The sequence below is a fragment of the Dasypus novemcinctus genome, chromosome 18 (genome assembly GCF_030445035.2).
Source record: "Dasypus novemcinctus isolate mDasNov1 chromosome 18, mDasNov1.1.hap2, whole genome shotgun sequence".
NCBI lineage: Eukaryota > Metazoa > Chordata > Mammalia > Cingulata > Dasypodidae > Dasypus > Dasypus novemcinctus.
Window position 1 is genome coordinate 43792255 of NC_080690.1, and position 20049 is coordinate 43812303.

Sequence of the window (20049 nt, forward strand, 5' to 3'; positions counted from 1 at the left end):
ATAGTATATGTGTATATATATATATATGGAGTTACCATATGTCCCACTAATTCTACTCTTCAGATATATACCTAAGAGAATTGAAAAAATAGGTTCACACAAGAGCTTGTACACAGATGTTCATAGCAGCATTTCATAATAGCCAAAAAATGTCCATCTACTGATGACAGGATAAATAAAATGGTACATCATACCATGGAATATTATTTAGCCCTAAAAAGGAATGGCATATTGATACATGCTATGACATGGATGAATCTTATAAATATTATGCAAAGTGAAAAAAGCCAGACACAGAAGGCCATATATTGTATGATTCTGTTTACACAAAATTCCAGAATTAGGCAAATCCATAGAGACAGAAAGGAAATTAGTGGTAGCTGGAGTAAGAGGGAACAGGAAATGACTGCTGTGTACAGGGTTTCTTTTAGAGGTGATGAAATATTATAGTGATTATCATTGTGATTATACCAAAAACTACTGAACTGTATACTTTAAAGGGGTGAATTATGTCTCAATTTTAAAAAAGAAAAGATCAAGAATGAGAAAAAATTACTTTCTACATTTATAGTTTGGAAGCAGGTTGACAAATATAATTTAAAGCAGGGTACCAAGCTTCCTGGTTTATTTTCAAAAGAGATATTAGAAAACTGTTAGTCATTACACTATTTTTCCAGAACTAACATCAAGTAGAAATCCAACCTAAAGAAACCCGGAAGTATCAGGAATGATTATACAGTCATCAAAATAATAACTAACATTTGTATCATGCTTTGCCATTTACAAAACACGTTTAAATGCATTAAAAGTTAAGTACTTGGGGCAGATGGAGTTCAAGTGATTGAGTGCCTGCTTCCCATTAACAAGGTCTGGCTTCATTCCCTGAAAGAAAAAAAAAAAAAAAAGGTAAGTACTATTTTTGTAAGTGCCTAACAAAATCAGCTTGTACATAATATTGTTGTACTTATTTATAGATAAGAAAACATTCCATTATATTTCTCTGCTGTTGTATCTTTAAGCAGCTCCTGGTCAAGGTTCATGTCTTTTTCATCTTTATATAAAAGGTATGGTGGGGGCATTCAATAAATGTTTAATAGACAAATAACTTGAGGATTAGAGAGGACAAAGGACTTACTAAAGATCAGTGTTAAAATATATGTCTGTGGCATTCAAATCCTGTTTTCCATAATACCTCATCATGAGTCTCCTGTGCCCCCTGCTCCAGACTTCAAGCTATCACGTTAGAATTCAAAGCCCAATTAGGTGTCTTTAACAGTGTAATCATTGATATGATATGTTTAAGACCTCAAGGAAACCTGAACTGATATTCTAGTATAGGTCAAGGGCTAGTCCATACCCAGTGCATTGTCTTTTTCATAATCATTTCCTGTAGGATTATACGTGGATTAAGCTCTTCCCAGGCAATTGGTGTCCTTCATCAAAGATCAACAAGTCTCATGCCTCGGAATAATTGCCTCAATAGCCCAGGCTTTAGGTGTAGAATGGAAATATCACAAAATATCATTGGGGTCAAACACCAAGGCCATGAAGTATGACCCTACAGCATAGATTTACATAAATCGATAACTGCCATTTTAACTGGACTCTTTCGCTAGATATAAATTAGAATCCCAGATCATATCCTAGGACCTCACAGATATTATAGAAATGCAAATAGTAAAAGAAAGGAACTGGCTTTGGCAGGGAGGGGGGTTGGGGGTGGCACTGTGCCATTAGAAGTCCTTTTTATAGAGCATTGACAAATATCACATTTCAGTTTCAACTGAAGACAAGAGTGCAGGTGATGGTAAAAGGAATGGGATCTGGAATTAGGCTGCTTAAATTGAAATCCCAGCTCTGTCACTGAGTAGCTTTGTGGTTTTGGTCAAATTACCTACCTCTCAATTTCTTGTCAGAATAATAGTAGTACTTACCCTCACACAATTATTGTCAAAATAATTGTAATACAGGAAAAGCACTTGCCACAGTGGCTGGTACATCATGCACATTCAGTACCTGTTCATTCTTTTATTACAGAGGTATTTTCATTGTTTTTGTTTTTTATACTGTGTTCTTTTTTGGTGTTCCTCTTTTTCATTTTAATTGATGTCAATGAAGTATTGTTTCAAAGCTGCCATTGTGACATTGACAATTCTCAGAACAGTTTTCTCTTCCAAGGAGAGGCATGTTTTTCTTTAAAGTAACACAAAACATTGGTTGTTTGAATGTCTCCTTTTATTTCATTTTTACAGAGATACTCTTTTGTTAGATGAAAACTCCCTGTAGCTTAAAGTGTTGGAGGCAGATATATTTCAATGTTCTTTTGACTCAGAGAAAAAGAGAGACACACACATACCCAAATACCAAGAAAGATGAAATTTCAGTGACTTTTTCTTTTTGGCTAGCACATTTTCCCTTTATGCTTTTCCTTCCTCCTATGTTAGCTATACACCTTGTTTAAGTTTTATTTTTGACAAATGTTAGAGCAAAAATTATGTCTAGTACTTGTAGACAAAAGTTGGTTTTGATATTTTGCCTGAAAACAAAGTACATGGGAATTATAATTCTTCTCTATCCTTTGTTACTTAATTTGGGACCGTACATAACAGCATAATGTATTTTAGAATTGCATTTCAGGAATACCTTGGAGATTGCAAGTTCAATTCCAGACTACCTCAATAAAATAAATATCATAATAAAGTGTGTCACATGAATTTTTTGGTTTCCCAGTGCATATAAAATTTATGTTTACACTATACTTTAGTCTATTAAATGTGCAATAGCATTGTCTAAAAGAATATATACCTACCTTAATTTAAAATACTTTATTGCTAAAAAAAAAAATGCGAACCTTCATGTGAGCCTTCAGCAAGTCATAATCTTTTTGCTAGTGGAAGGTCTTGCTTCAGTGTCGATGGCTGCTGACTATCAGGGTGGTGGTTACTGAAGGTTGGAGTGGTTGTAGCAATTTCTTAAAATATGGCAACAAAGTTTGCTACATCAGTTGACTCTTCCTTTCATGAAAGATTTCTCCGTAGCATGTGATGGTGTTTGATAGCGTATTGCCTATAGTAGAACTTCTCTCAAAATTGGAATCAGTCCTCTCAAACCCTGCTGCTGCTTAATCAACTAAGTTGATGTAATAGTCAAAATCCTTTGTTGTCATTTCAACAATGTTCACAGCATCTTTACCAGTGGATTATATCTAAAACAAAAACAAAAACATTTTTTTTCTTCCATAGGAAACAACTCCTCATCTATTACAACTTTATCATGCACATTTTCACATCCTCAAACCCAACTTCTAATTCTAGTTCTCTTGCTGTCTCCACCACATCTGTAGTTACTTCCTCGGCTGAATTCGTGAACCCCTCAAAGTCATCCATGAGGGTTGGAATCAACTTCTTCCAAACTCCTGTTCATGATGCTATTTTGACTTCCTGCTATGAATCACAGATGTACTTAATGGCATCTAGAATGGTGAATCCTTTCCAGAAGGTTTTCAGTTACCTTTGTCCAGATCCATCTTATCAATGGCAGCAATATCCTTATGAAATGTATTTCTTAAATAATAAGACTTGAAAGTCAAAATGGCTCCTTAATCCAAGGGCTGCAGAATGGATGTTGTGTTAGCAAGCATGAAAACAACATTAATCTCATTATACATCTCCATCAGAGCTCTTAAGTGACCAGGTGCTTTGTCAATGAGTAGTAATATTTTGAAAGAAATCTCTTTTTTTCTGAGTAATGTCTCAAGAGAGGACATAAAATATTCAGTAAATCAAGTTGTAAACATGTGCTGTCTTCCAGGCTTTGCTATTCCATCTAAGGAAAGCACATTTATAGAGAAGAGTATAAATTATATAGGAAAGATTTTTATTCTGAGTAAAACAGTAGACTTTCAAATAACAATTACTGGAGAAATAGGAACCCTCATAGAGTATTTGTGGAAATGTAAAATGGTGCAGCCACTGTGTTAAACAGTTCGGCAGTTCCCCAGAAGGTTAAGTATAGAATTACCATATAACTTGGCTATCCCATTACTAGGCATATAATCAAAAGAATTGAAAGCAGGGACTTGAACAAATATTTGTACATAGTGGCATTATTCACAATTGCCAGAAGGTTAAAGCACCCCAAATGTCCATCAACAAATGAATAAATAAAACAAAATGTAATCTATAAATACTATTCACCCATAAAAGGGAATGAATTTCTCATACATGCGACAATATGGTTGAACATTAAAGACATCATGTTGAGTAAATTAACCATACACCAAAGAACTAATACTGTATGATCTCACTTAAGTGAAATAAGCAGAATATGAAAATTCATAAAAGTCAAAAACTAGAATAGAGGTTACCTGGGGCCAGGTAGGGGTGAGGAAGGAAAAATGATGTTTAATTGGTATTTCTGTTTGTGACAATGGAAAAGTTTTGGCAGTGGATGATGGTGATGGAGACATAACTTTGTGAATGTAACTAACACCAATAAATTGTATATTTGAAAGTGGATAAAATGGGAACTTTTAGGTTTTATATAAATTATCAAGAATAAAAAAAATTATAGAACTGTACTACACAGAGTGAGACCTTATGTAAACTATAGGCTAGGTTAAAGGTAATTATAAGAATGTTTCAACAGTTATTAAAAAGTTATCAGACTAGGGAAGCGGACGTGGCTCAATTGATAGAGCATCAGCCTACCATATTGAGGGTCCAGGGTTTGATACCCAGGGCCTCCTGACCTGTGTGGTAAGCTGGCCCACATGCAGTGCTGCTGTGTGCAAGGAGTGCCATGCCATGCAGGGGTGCCCCACGTGCAAGGAGTATGCCCTGCAAGGAGAGCCACCCAACGTGAAAAAAGCACAGCCTGCCCAGGACTTGTGCCACAGAGAGCTGACGCAGCAAGATGATGCAACAAAAAAAGAGACGCAGTTTCCTGGTGCCACCTGATAATAGGTGTGGACACAGAAGAATACACAGCAAATGGACACAGAGAGCAGACAATGGGGAGGGGGGGAGAAAGGGAGAGAAATAAATAAAAATCTTTGGGAAAAAAAAAGTTACCAGACTAATGCAAAGTATCAAGAGGGAAAACTATGTGACAGGGAGGTTATATGGTATCTCTACTTTCTGCATGATTTTTCTGTAAACCTATAGTTGCCATAATTTTTTTTAAAAATTCACAATAAAGGCACAGCATTGTGAATGTAATTAACACCAATGAATTGTAAAATTAAAAGTGGGTAAAACGGGAAATTTTAGGTTGTAGATATTTACCAGATAAAAGTTTAACCACCCCCCCAAAAAAATACAAAATAAAAATTTTAAAAAAATAAGTACAAGAACTATAAAATTAAACAACAAAAAAAGAATTCTGTGCCCAACACTGCAGGGAATATAAAATGTACAGAATTAGTACAAAAATTTCACTAAATAAGCCAAGTAGCAAGAAAAACAAAAGTGCAAAAACAGTAAACTCTAGGTGTGGAATAGGTGATACAAGAGTCATTATATTATCTAAAAGGTCCAGTTTTCAACAAAAAATTTACAAGACATGCAAAGAAACAGGAAAGTATGCCACATGAATGGGGGAAGAGGGCAGGGAAACAAGCAACAGAAAATATCCCTGAGTAGAGCCAGATATAGTAGACAAAACTTTAAATCAGCTGTTATAACTAAGGACAACCCAAGTGCCCATCAACAGATTAGAAGATAAAGTATGGTATATACATACAATGGAATATTATTCAGCTATAAAAAGAAATGAAGTTTGATATAAGCTACAACATGGATGAGCCTTGAGTACATTATGTGAAGTGAAAGAAGGAAGGCATAGGACTTGTGTCTTTCTGGGTTTTCTGTATCAGCTGCAAACTATCAGGTGAATGGTTCATCTCTCTCCAGAGCCCCAGGATCAAACATGACAGAGCTGTCTCTTTCCATGTACCTTCTTGAGTGAGTGTCCATTTATATCAGCCCACCAAGGGGGCTGGGACTCAACCTGAGTCACACCTTACTGACATGGTCGAATTAAAGCCTTAATCTTAGCAAGTAATTTAATCAAAGACATCTCAGGTAAATTTAACACAATCAAAGGCTGTCACACCCAGAGAAATAGATTCATTTAGAACATAATCTTTCTCTTTGGGGGATTCATCAATAATCTCAAACCGCCACAGGGACCATAGGAATGCCAGCATAAACATAATGGGAATCCCTGAAGGAGAGGAGAGAGGGAAAGAGGAACATGTATTTGAAGAAATAATGATGTATCATTTCCCAAATATGATTTTTTTAAAAAAATGATTCAGCACATCTAAGAAGCTCAGCATACTCCAAGTAGGATAAACTCCAAGATACATAATAGTCAAACTGTTGGAAGACAAAAGAGCATATTGAAAGCAGTAAGAGAGAAGCAACTCATCTTGTCCAAGGGATTTTTAATAAGATTAAGAGATAATTTCATATCAGAAACCATGGAGGTCAGAAGGCAATGGTATAACTTATTCCAAGTGATGAAAGAAAAAAACTATCAACCAGAATTCTATATCCAGCCAAACTATTCTTCAAAACTTTAGGAGAATTTTAGACATTCCTGGAACAAAAATGGAGAGAAATTTGGTAAATTCACAAATATATTGTTGAAATTAAAACACTCCTAAATAATCACTGAGTCAAAGAAGAACAAAAAGGAAATTAGGGAATATTTAGAGTTGGCTGAAAACAAAAACAATTTATCAAAACTTGTAGGATGCAGCCAAAGCAGTGCTTACAGGGAAACTTATAGCTGTAAATGCCAGAGAAGAAAGCTCTAAAATCAATTACCTAATCTTCCACCTTTAGAAATTAGAGAAAGAAAAGCAAACTAAACCCAAAGCAATTAGTAACTAATATCAAGAATGGGAATAAGTTAGAGAATAGAAAAACATGAAGATATAAATTAAACCAAATGTTCATGCTTTGAAAAGTTCAACAAAATTTACAAGCCTTTAGCTAAACTGACCAAGAAAAAGAGAAATCTCAAATTACTAAAATCAGGAATGAAAGTCAATAGGAAAATGAATAGCGAAACCACAATGAGATCACCTATTCAGACCCAGAAGTATGGTTATAGTCAAGAAAACAAACAATATTAAGTGTTAGGGAAGATGTGGAAAAATTGGAACCCTCATACATTGCTGGTGGGAATGTAAAGTATTGCAACCACTTTGGGAAAAAGTTTGGTCTCTCCCCACGTTACATAGAGTTGCCGCGCAATTTAGCTGTTCCATTCCTAGGTATATACCTAACAGAAATGAAAACCTAAGTTGACACAAAAACTACAATACAAGTGTTCATCACAACATTATTCATAATAGCCAAAACATGGGAATCACCCAAATGTCCATCAGTTGATGAATGAAGAAACAAAATGTAATATGTCCATACAGTGGAATATTATTTGACAATTAAAAGGAATGAAGTACTGAAACATGCTACAGTATTGATGAACCTGTAGTAAAACATTATTTACTAAGATAAGCCAGGCACAAAAGACCACAAATTATATAATTGTATTTAAGTGAATTCTCCAGAATAAGCACAACTATATAGACAGAAGATTAGTGGTAACCTACAGCTGGGAGAATACATACTGGCAACAAGATTGACTGCTAATGGGTATGCATTTTCTTTTTGGAACATTCTGGCACTCTAAAGTGACGTTGTTGTGATAGTTGAACAACTGAGTTGAATATACTCAAAACCACTGAACTGTACATTTAAATGGACAATTTTTATTGTAGGTGAATTATAATTCAATAAAGCTGTCACTAATAGTAATGAACTGGAGATTTAATTTCAGTTTTTTATCCTTATCATTTTAACACTGGACATGAGCAATATATTCAAAGATTTTTTTTTTTTAATATATCTAGCTGGACAGCTCAGCCAGTCAGCACATTTAGCTCTCCAGCTGCCATACAATGTACTTGGTTTAGGTCGAAGTGCAAATTTTCTTGATCATCTTTATGTTGGTATCCCGCGTCCATCTGGAGAGAAGGTGAGTAAAAATTTATTTTGTTTACAATTAATCTGTTTTTTAATATTCACTTTTTAAAGAGAACTTTAAAAATGGATTGGTAGTGACCAAAGCTTATCTTATACAGAGCACATCCTGATTTGAAGATATAGTATATCGTTCTACCACCTTTCCCATAAACCTCACAACTTCTATCAATCTTTCTTTTCTCCTTATCACTTTTACCATCTAACGGTCTATGTATTTTACTTATTCAATTTATTGTCAGTCTTCCCCTCAACTTGATATTAGTTCTAAGCAACATTTACATATACAACTTTGAGCAGTGCCTGCTACATAAGAATGTTCAATCAATAGTTGATGAATGAATGAATAAATCTATGAGAAACAAATATAATCCTTCCCCAGAAAGACTAGAAAATTTTTGCCAACAGGTGGCAGAGGAGTTCTCTTTTAGACTTAAAGTGCATGTGTAAATTTAGATTAAGCCAGACCTAAAATTTCAGTTTCTCAACAAGTACTTGAGCTTTTTCCTATATTTATTTTGAATAATAATTAAACATTTTTTAAAATATACTGGATTTTAAATGTTATTAAATTCTTTTTCCAGTCTATTCGAAAACAAGAGTGGACTGCAATCATCCCAAATTCCCAGCTAATTGTCATTCCATACCCTCACAATGTTCCTCGGAGGTAATGTCTGTATTTGAACTGAATTTGATAAAGATACTGTCAACTGTGAATCATAGAGGTAGTTACTTCTTTTAAAAACTCTCTTAATCCTGCTGTGTTCCTGTAAAAGTGCCAACACTTAATTTGGTTATAGCTCATCTTAAATGACTAAGCATGCCTACACAAAAGGTCCCTGACATATTTCATGAAGAGCAAATGAAATCCTATTAGAAAAACAGTAGGTTAACTAATTAGGGATTCATACATATTCTGGTTAAACAAACTGGTCTTCCATTTACTAGTTATGAATTCTAAAGTTTCAGGATGCTGAATTTTTTTAATACATACTGATTTTATTTATAAAGTTTTTGAGAATTGGTATATATCCCATGGTGGTTAAGCACTAATTTTGGAGTCAAACAGATCTAGGTTAAAGACTTGGTTGTGCTGCTGACTGTGAAATTGGGTGCTAGTCCTTTATTCTGTGTCTCAATTTCTATATCTGTGGAATGGTAGATAGAATACCAACTTTATAAAGCTATTTTGAGGATTAAAGCTAACATAGTGCCAGCAGAATGTCCTTTTCGTAATATAGTGTGTAACTCTAAATCCCCAACTTACCTTTATCCATTTTTCTTTAAATTACTAGATTAAGTCTATTTTTTAAAAGTAGGTGATGAAGGTACTCACTGACATTTAAATTTCATTGGGAAAACTTAAACTTGTTCTTATGTCCAATCTACCATTAGAGGAAAATAACCAGAGAAACAGAGTAATAGTTATATATATATATATGAATATGTAACTTATGGGGTCCTGCTTGTTACATTTCTCCTCAAAATATAGACTTACTTGTTTTTTATTAAATGATTAGATATATTCATTGGTATTCTAGAGCCAGCTCGTGCCAACTCACAAATAAGATTACGTAAATCTCTTCCCAACTCTAGTGTTCAATTAAGTGACTTTGGTAGCTTAAAATCAGCCTTAGTAGGAGTATTTATACCATGAAAATTGGCAGATGCCACAAATCACATCTTTTGTTTTTCAGAGAGCTAGTTTACCAGCACCACTGGGTATATGTATTTCATGGTAGATTTGTGGACTTTAGAACCAAATTTCTTAAGAAAAACTTTGTTATAGAATGATACTTAAAATGAGATAACCACATTAGAAAGTTATACTCCTTTTTTTTTCCAAGAGTTACTTATTTCTCTCCCCTTCCCCAACCCCATTGTCTGCTCTCTGTGTCCATTCGCTGTGTGTTCTTCTGTATCTGCTTCTATTCTTTTCAGTGGCACCGGGAATCTGTGTCTCTTTTTTTTTTGTTGCATCATCTTGCTGCATCAGCTCTCCATGTGTGCGGCACCACTCCTGGGCAGGCTGCACTTTTTTCGCACAGGGCGGCTCTCTTTGCAGGGCACACTGCTTGCACGTGGGGCTCCCCTACGTGGGGGACACCCTTGGGTGGCATAGCACTCCTTGTGTGTATCAGTGCTGCCCATGGGCCAGCTCACCACACGGGTCAGGAGGCCCTGGGTTTGAACACTGGACCTCCCATGTGGTAGGCAGATGCTCTATCAGTTGAGCCAAATCTGCTTCCCTATTCTCCTTTTTGAAACTTTTTAAAATAAGCCTATTTTGTGCGTTTGTATTAGTTTTCTATACATGAAATTTAAAACCAGACCATAAATAGGAAACAGTACAAATTACAGTACTGCTATACAGTGCAATACCATGACACAGGTTGTTTTGTAATGCCATTGACATGGAACAAACTGTTAGGACAGTGTGGTACAAAAATTAAAAAGCAAAACGCAGCATGTATGCTAAAGACCTTTTAGTTTGTATATTGCCATTAACAATGAAAAATGGGAGTGATTTTATAATAGTCCTCTAAAATGCACTATAGTAATGTAAATTTTCCAACATGACAGGAATGGGAAAGGTTTTGCACAAGTCATCTATCTGCAACCACTTGGCCATATGGTTGTTTTAGATGGTCATAGTACATATGGAATCAGAGATCACAAATATGATAGAGAAGCTCTGTGGAAATCATGTGACTACATAAGCCTTAGAGTTAGAAGTTTTACATTCATCAAGTCAGTCAAGATGTAAAAATAGGTTTCTGAGATTGTCCAAAGTACCCTCGCTAAGTTTACTTAAGAATAATTCTCACAGGATCAAACATGAAAAAAAGAAAAATATCAAAGTGTTCATCAAAAATTGTGTTCTATTTCAGTTCTGAGTAAATCTGAACTTGGCAGGATTTTTTACAACCTTAGCACTATCTAAATTTCATTGCTTTTGTTTTAATCTATAATGAATGGACAGATAAGTGAATGAGTTAATGAATGAAACAACTGATTCATTCATTAATAAGCTTTTTTTGCTTTCTGGGTCTCTGTAGAAGTTTGTAATTTTTAAGTTAAAAATTTCTAATTTTAATTCTTGTTTTCATCTACAGCTGGAGTGCCAAACTGTATCTTACACCAAGTAACATTGTTCTGCTCACTGCTATAGCTCTCATTGGTGTCTGTGTTTTCATCTTGGCAATAATTGGCATTTTACATTGGCAGGAAAAGGTTTGTTTAATTAAATGAAACTTTAACTTTGGTTAATTTATTACAGTAATGTATTACTCTTGAAAATGCTATATTTTTTTAAAACTTTTTTTACATGACTGAGATTTCCTAATTTTTCAAGTTCTATCCAGAATATTATCTTATTGATGATTTCTTTTATCCCCTGAAGTCACTAATGTCTCTTAGAAATTCATAAAAAATCATAGAAGACTATTTAAATTTGATGCTGTACATAGAGTGATCACTCCAAAATCACCAGGTATATAGAAAACCTTAATTAGAAACAATTTCATAATGGCCTGAAAAAAAAATTTTTTAATGACCCTGTGTTCATTATCTATTGACAGAGCCATGGATACTGTTTTTCCAGGAAAAACAGCTATCTCATTTTATAGATAAAGAAAGTGGAGCAGAAAGAAGTTAAATGATTTTCTCAAGGTTGGCGGGTGGTGGGGGGGAGTAACAACCAAAGTGATAAATATCAAAAAGACTTTTTGTGTCAAAAAAGAAACATGTTTTTTTAGTACCTGTTTTCCTTGGATTATCCCCAGCATATTCATTTTTTTGTTAACTAAAATTACCATCTAGTTTATCTCAACTGCTCTTTTGACTTAAGATAAAAAGAACATATTAATTGTTCTGATAAATGTTCATAAGTTTGTCTTTATATATAAAAGTGGTAATATAAAGTTTCATATTAATTTAACATTAAGATTGCACTGTAAGAGGTAAGATCAAGGATGGCCCTACACACATTTGTCCATAAGAATCAGAATGTAGTCTGAATGTACTCACAGCTCTAAACCTATGAAGGAATTTAATTTTATTAATTTCTGAGGAGATCTGACTGCAGCATAAGCCACTGTGCACTTACACAGTGTTCACACACTTACACAATGATGCAGCAGCTAAAGATTTTAAAGACAAACATATTCTTTGACCATGCCATGATACATGAAGTCTCTACCTTGTGTACTGTATCTCCCACCTCTCTGACCACTCCTCTTTTTACCTACTATAGGTGTTCTTCCTTCCATTTTCTAAATGCATACATTCCAGTTTCTGTCCTAGGCCCTGTTCTTCCTACACTGTCCCAGCCAATTTCATATAAAATCATGGCTTCAGCTATTACTTCAAATATCTCCAGTCCTCATCTCTCTCCTTAGTTCTTTTCCCCCATTTCCAGCTGTCTTCATGACAACTCTACCAACATCACTTACAGGTACCTTAAAGCCAGTATTCTAAAGCTTCATCTCTAACTCTTGTGTCTTTCTTACTTATAAGATTTAATCAATTGCCCTATTGATTCTACAGCCAAATCTGCTTCTGCATTCCTTCTGCCACTTCTTTACTTCAGCCCCTTGGTACATCCTATCTGGTCTCCCTGATTCCATCCACCCCCTTTTCCGTTCCTTTTATCACATTGCTGCCAGATTACTCAAGTTTAGCCTTAATCATGTCAGTTTCCTGCTCAAATGTCATACTGCTATGTCAAATCCCTGCCTAATAAACTCTTTAGGCCTTCCTTTATGTATTTCCACGTGACTGCACAATATACATTCCCACCTCATTTCTTCCCACTTTCCTTCACATAGTCCATGATCCTACTCTGCTTCCCATGCTGCCCTTGTTTTACTCCCAGCTTAGACTAAATGCCCCTGTAGCCCCCATTTCCACACACTTTCTTTTCAAACTTTCTTTCTTTCCTTACTCCAACCTAGAAGCAAATCGCTCCGAGAATATTGGTAACATTTTCCACTTTTTATCCTGAAATATAGTTATTCAATATGTTGTACTTTATTTCTAGGTTAGGCTTTCAATTCCTTCAGAAAACAAGCAGAGTATCTTTCTGGGAGTAGAGGGTCAATAAATATCTGTTATATCAGTAAGGTTACCCAAAAATAATTAATGTACTTTAATATCATTTATTTTATTGGCATCAGTGTTAGAAATGGAAAATACAATAATTGATTCCATCATCATAGAATCTAGTGTTTATTCCTACTTTCAATTAAGTAATAAATGATAAACAAAGTATCTAAGGAACATTTCTTGGTGATTTTTAAATTCAACCAGTGGATCATTAATTATAAAATAGCTAGTATAAACTACAAAATTATTTCATGAGGTTATTGCAATTATAAAATCACACCTATCTACTAAGAGCTGAAGGCTTTGTTTTACTTAACCTCTTTGTCTTTCAGAAATTAGTTTTTTCATGACATTTTCCTATCATTTATAAACTAGTCTAAAATTCTTTTTCAGAAAGCAGATGATAGAGAAAAACGACAAGAAGCCCACCGGTTTCATTTTGATGCTATGTAACTTGCCTTTAATATTACATAAAGGAACTGTTATTCGTTTGATTAATTGAAATACTAAATTTTGGCTTATAGAATAAAATAGGGGATTGTTTTGAATATTATTTATAAATTATGCATCCTTTGGTAATTATTGGAAGGTATTCAAATAAATATGATCTGAAAATGTAGCAGATCTTTTTTTTTTTAAGAACTTTGTAGAAGGTATTTTGGGTTCTTTATTCAGTAGTGCTGGACATTTTTGTTCCTTTGTGGAATGTGTTGCATGTACTGAGGTGTTTATGTATTTATAATCTCATTAGAATACCGATGATGGAAAAAGACATGTAAATAAAAATATTTAAATGAGTGGGTTTTTTTGTGTTTCACTTCAATTGACCTTGCTTCTTATTCTAAAGAAACAAATTATACTTTTGTGAATTTATCACAGAAACAGTCATGAAAAAGTCACAATCTTCATAGCAGGTCAGGTTTCTCTCACTGGTTGGCATACAGTATAGTGGCTGAGTACTCTGGCTTTTGAATTGTAGTCTAGCAGGCTTGCCTTAAACTCCTGGTTCCACCACCTACTAGCTGTTTGAAATTGGCAAACTGCTTAAACTTTGTAAGCCTCAGTTTGCTCATTTATACAATGGGACAATATTACCTACTCACTTGACCTACTGTAAAATTAAATTAAATGGGATGACAAATGTAAATCACTTAGCTTGGTCCTTAGCACATACTGCTCAATACATAGTGGTTGTCATTATTATTATTTTTAGATGTTTTTTTTACAGACTTTCTAATTATCAAGATATAAAAAAGCAATAGAAATTTATTTTCAGGCTTGAGGAAATCATATTCTTTGAAAAGCCTAAATTCTTGGTGGTTGGCATCTTATATAAAAATTTATTACTTGCTTACATTAGCTAAAAATTATATTAGAGTACATGTCAAGAATTAATATGCCCTAAAAATTTTCATTTGAAGACCGATCCTCATCATGCAGTAATGAAGAGCATTTGATTTTTTGAAAGCAAAGTGCTCTAGGCAGCATCTTAGAATGCAAATCTTCAATCACATTTCTGTTCTTACAGGCTTGGGGGAGTCTATAATTTATATTCAGATTTCAATTCAAATTTTGAATTGTTGACTGCACGTTGCCAGAAAGTTATTTTGAAAAGACTTGAGTCTAATATTGGGGGAAAGTTTATATATCAGTGCTAATAATTTTCTAATATCCAATTGAAAATGTGATGACTATAAAACAAAACTTCTCTGAAAATAATTTTGTTTGTTCCGCATGTTAATTTTCCCTTTACAATTCACTGAGAAAGGCATGTGTTCAGTTTACTTTGTACCTAAGCATGTTAATATGTCTTCTTAATAAATATTCTTTACTGAAATAAAGTATTTTGGTGAGTTTTTAAATAATTATTTTGGAAGAGGCTTTTGAGATTATAAGATCGAAATCACTCATATGGACCATGAGACAGCGATAAGATGACTGGCCCATTGCCTCTTAATCAGGGGCAAAAAGGGGCTCTCTTGACTATATACTTTAAATTCACTTAATAGTTATCATCCCACAGCACTGTGCCAAGTTGTATTCTAATAATTAGACTTAATAGCTATCACTTAATATAAAATGGGCTTTAAAATTCCCTCAGTGTCATAGGCAAATAAAATGTTAATGGCAATTAAAAAAATATAACCAGCACACCAGGTGTAGCTCAGTAGTTGAGCACCTACTTCACATGTATGAGGTCCTGGGTTAAATCCCTGGTACCTCCTAAAAAAAAAAAAATAGAACCAATGGCATAAGTACTATATTTCTGTATGTTCTTGATACTAAACTCCACATGCAATATTAATGTCTTTATTAAGGGGCAGCAGGCAAAAAAATATATATGTCACAATGTTGAAAATCAGAACTTTATATTAATTTTGAATACTGGAGTAGAAAGAGCACAAGACAGTAAGGTCAGTCAAGTCTGGATTTGGAACCCAGCTCCCCCATTTTATGACCCAGTCACTTTTCCTCTTAAAGCTTTGGTTTCTCATCTGTAAAACAAGAATACTGAGTAATACTTACCTTAAAGGACTGTTTTTGAGTCTTATAATAGCAATATGTATTTAGAAGTTACTTGATAAGTGCTGATGCTTTTCTTACTTTCCATTTCCCACTGCAATGACAAACTATTGACATTTTCTGACATTTCTCTTCACCGATCTATACTTCTATGGTCCTCCTCCTTTGGGGAACCAGGAGGAGTAATAAAGAGTTTAATAATCATTTTGAAGATAAAAATTACAGTACTTGGAAATATTTCAAATGTCATTGTTAATACACCATTTATGTGGACTAGCCCCATCCTACCAGCCAAAACTTTATATGTTTTCAGAAACTTCATTTCCAAAATGCCACTCCTAAAAAGCCTCAGATTAATGATGATAACTTTTCAACATCCCTTCCTTTCTCCCCTTCTTACTCTTGATAGGGAATTACAGAGACCTATTATGGCCAGAGATGGCTAGAGATTCACCCTCAGACTACAATGTATCCCTACAAATCTATGAAGAACATCTTTACTCAGAGGCAGTGGTTACTAAACCATCAAAGGACAAAAGACCTGGGCTTTACAGATGTCCTTTCCAGAGCAGAGAAATCCTGTAACAATATGTTTGAAGATACAAGAAAACTAAGGTGACTAGATTCCATAATAAGTCTTACATTATTAATATAAAGGTAACCAATGGATTCATGTATAATTTAAAGAGAAAATGAGTTTATTCCATTTTTTTTTAAGTAAATTTCTTTTTTCTTTTGAATACCTCTAAGAAAGAATAAAAGTCAGGAAATATTAATTCTTATAAACAGCTAGAACTCCTCAAAAAAAGAAACTAAAAAATTTAAAATGAGTTCAACAAACCCTGATGGTATACCAAGGGTTAAGCTAAGATACTTGAGGGTTTACTCCTTAAGATGAAGGTAAACTAAGAGTAAACCAGCTCTTGTGATGACTAGCAGCCTGGTTTGATATCACCTGGTTGGTATTTTAAAAGACTAACAGATTACTAACCGCTCTTGAAATCAACACCTGTACAAGGGAAAGGAAAAGAAGCAATATAGAGCAGAGGGGAAAACCAAGTTGTAATGTATTCTCAATGGAATGCCTTATCTAACCTACAGAGAGTTCTGAGATAGGATGACCCTATTCCTAACCTGTCCCAAGTTAGGGTAAGAGGGCTGGTCTTTATACCCCCACATCCAGCAATCATTGTGTATAGGCTGGCGTAAGGACCTCCAGCACCAGTGATTAAGACAAACAGACACAAATGACCAATATCAGAAATGAAAAAGGAGATATAATTACAGATCATGTATGTATCAAAAAGAGGAAGACATGAGAACAAGTCTATGCCAATGAATTTGAAATTTTAGAAAGAATGGACCCAATTCCTAGGAAAATATAACCAAAACAGACACAAGAAGAAGCACCAAACCTGAATACTCCTGGTGAATTTACTGTGAGTTGGTGTTAGTATCTTTCTTCAAGAATAAAGGTTGCGTTACCATAACTTCTGGGACTGACATCAGCAGATATACAGCAGCAGCCCAGCTTAAGGACTGCCTCACCACCTCATAAGAGCAGACTTGCTAAGATCTTTTTTCTTAAACTTTTTTATTTTTTGTTAAATAATTTCAAATTTATAGAATAGTTGCAAAAGCAATACAAAACCCATACAGAGAACTCCAACATATCCCCCACAGATAACCAGACCCACCAATTTTAATATTTTGCCACATTTGCTGTCCTCACACTTGATATAAAAACCAAAGTGTGTATAAACAAAATAAAAACTAATAGACTTATAAGGAGGAGAAAGAGACTAATCCACATTTTAAGTTAGAGATTCCTCTTTAATAACTGATAGAAAATGTAAGGGAAAAAATCTGTAAGAGTAGAGATGACCTGAAAAGCGCTATCAACCAACTTAACAATGTATAACCTACAACAGCAAAATACACTATCTTCTTAGGTGCACATGGAACAGTCACAAAGATACCATATTTAAACAAAACAAAATTTTAAAAATATAAATCATAAAAATATAATGGAATCAAGCTGGAAGTACACCTGGAAAATCCTCAAATTTTTGGAAATAAAACAGCACACTTTATAAATTACAGTGGTTAAAGACGAACTCAAAGGAGATTTTAAAATATTTTGAACAAACTGAAAATAAATTTACAACATATCAAAATTTTAGGAGCAGATAAATCAGTGCTTGGTGGGAAATTTGTAGGATTAAAGGCATATATTAATCCCAGAGTTGGCCAAACTTCTAGGTTAAGGGCACAGTCCTCCAGACTGCCAAGTCTGCCCAAGATTTCTGAACCCAACTACAAGATTTCTGAACCCAACTACAAAGTTATTGGGAAGAGTCTACACAAGACAACCCTCACTCTGACACTGACTGCAAATTCAAGGGGTTCCCAAAACTACTCTCAAGTTTGATAATTCACTAGAAAGACTCAACAGATGCCACTAAAACCTATTATGCTTCCGTTTACATTTATTACAGGGTAAGGATTCAAGTTAGAACCAGTGGAAACAAAAGACACAGGGTGGAGTCTGCCAGGTGTCCAAACATAGAAGTTCCAGTCATCCTTTCCCCATGGACTCTCAATGTTGCTATCTCCTTTTGACTAATGTATGAAATAATACACACAGAATACTGCCATTTAGGGAAGTTGACCCAGTGTCCAGAGAGTTTATTTCAGCTTCATTACGTAGGTCTACATGATTGATTTACTGCTCACATGATTAAATTCAAACTCCAGTGCCTGGCCTCCAAGAAGCCTACCTTGAATCACCTCATTAGCATAAATTATCAGGATTCCTCTGTGAATAACAAAGACATTCTTATCACTCAGAAATTTCAAATGTTTAGGGATTAACCCCCAGCAGTAGAAATCAAAGTCAGACCTCTCCTTGGGCAAGGCCAAACTTCTTATTACACAATTTTTTTAAAAAGATCTAAAATCAGTAACGTAAGTTTCCAGCTTAATAAACTAAAGAAAGAAGAGCAAAGCCAACAGAAAACAGAAGGAAATAACAGAGATTAGAGCAGGTATCAATGAAATCAAAACCAGTAAAATAAATCAATGAATCAAAAAGTTGGTGCTTTGAGAAGATCAACAAAATTGATAGGCCTCTAGCCAGGCTGACCAGGAGAAAAAGAGAAGACAGAAACCACCAATATAATAAATGAAAAGGGAAAACCACTGCTTCCCACAGACATGAAAGGAATACTAATAGAACACTGAACAAATCTACACTCATGAATTGAATAAGTTAGATAAAATGCATCAAAGTCCTTAAACGACATAATCTACCAAAACTCACCCAAGAAGAAACCAATAAACCCTATATTTTACAAAGTTGAATTATATATACATATTTTTTAACCCTTCTGTAATAGAACTTTAAAAAAAAAAAAAAAACTTCCATAATAGAACATTCAATGAAATAGATGGGTTTCACTGGAGAATTTTACAAAATATTTAAATAAATAATGCTTATTCTACACAACATCTTGTAGAAAACAGGAGAGAATACAACTGCTTTTAAAAGGTCAAAATTTATATAATACTAAAACTAGACAAAGACATTACAAGAAAATAATACTACAGGCCAATATCCCTCAAGAACATAGGCACAAATATATCCTAAACAAAACAGCAAATTCTTTCCAGAAATATATTTAAAAATACATGACATCAGGAAGCAGATATGGCTCAACCAGTTGAGTGCCCACCTACCATCTAGGAGATCCCAGGTTCGGGTCCCAGTGCTTCCTAAAAGAAGAAGAGCAGACACTGCCCCCACCACAACCAGCTAAAAGCTGCCCTGCCACAACAAGTCAGACCACCTTCCTGCCCCCAAAGATGCCACAAGCCAGCAGATGCCTCACCCTCCGTGGATGTGGCTCAGGGCGCTGGGCACTCCCCTCATGTGGAAGGTCCCGGTGTTTCCTGGAGAAGACGCACAATGAGCGGACAGATGAGAGAACCATCTGGAGGTGGAGGGGATAAATAAAGTAAATAAATCTTTAAAAAAATATATATATATATATATGATGTCATAACTAAGAGGTTTCACATATATGCAAGACATTTAATATTATAAAACAAGCAGTGTAATTCATATTAACAGAATAAATAAGAAAGAATACGTGACCATCTAGATAGAAAAATCATTTGACAAATTTTAACATCCATTTCTGATTTTAAAAAAAACAAAGCCTAAGCAAACTAAGAAAAGAAGGGAATTGCCTCAACCTAATAAAGGGTATCTACAAAAATCTACAGTTAACAAGGCACTTAGTGCTTTCCTGAATAAGATCAGAACAAGACAAGGATGTCCTCCCTCACTACTACGTTTTATTAC

The 20049-nt window shown here is 34.5% G+C and overlaps 1 protein-coding gene and 1 long non-coding RNA gene across 3 annotated transcripts in view; one reads left to right on the forward strand and one right to left on the reverse strand.

Moving 5' to 3' along the window:
- The window catches only part of ITFG1 (integrin alpha FG-GAP repeat containing 1), a 268529-nt gene extending 253528 nt beyond the window's left edge, over positions 1-15001 (forward strand). Inside the window, exons 15-18 of one of the 2 annotated variants that reach the window (XM_004457050.4) lie at positions 7925-8049; positions 8639-8721; positions 11171-11288; positions 13554-15001. In XM_004457050.4, coding sequence (XP_004457107.3) covers positions 7925-8049; positions 8639-8721; positions 11171-11288; positions 13554-13613 — 386 coding nt within the window. In that variant the 3' untranslated portion in view covers positions 13614-15001. The remainder of the gene's footprint in view (positions 1-7924; positions 8050-8638; positions 8722-11170; positions 11289-13553) is intronic. The other variant, XR_011646312.1, reaches the window with a different exon arrangement.
- Positions 609-20049, reverse strand: part of LOC139436861 (uncharacterized) — a 37928-nt gene continuing 18487 nt past the window's right edge. Inside the window, exons 2-4 of the long non-coding RNA XR_011646313.1 lie at positions 19574-19675; positions 2852-3205; positions 609-882 (exon numbers count right to left, since the gene is read on the reverse strand). This is a non-coding gene — a long non-coding RNA (uncharacterized lncRNA). The remainder of the gene's footprint in view (positions 883-2851; positions 3206-19573; positions 19676-20049) is intronic.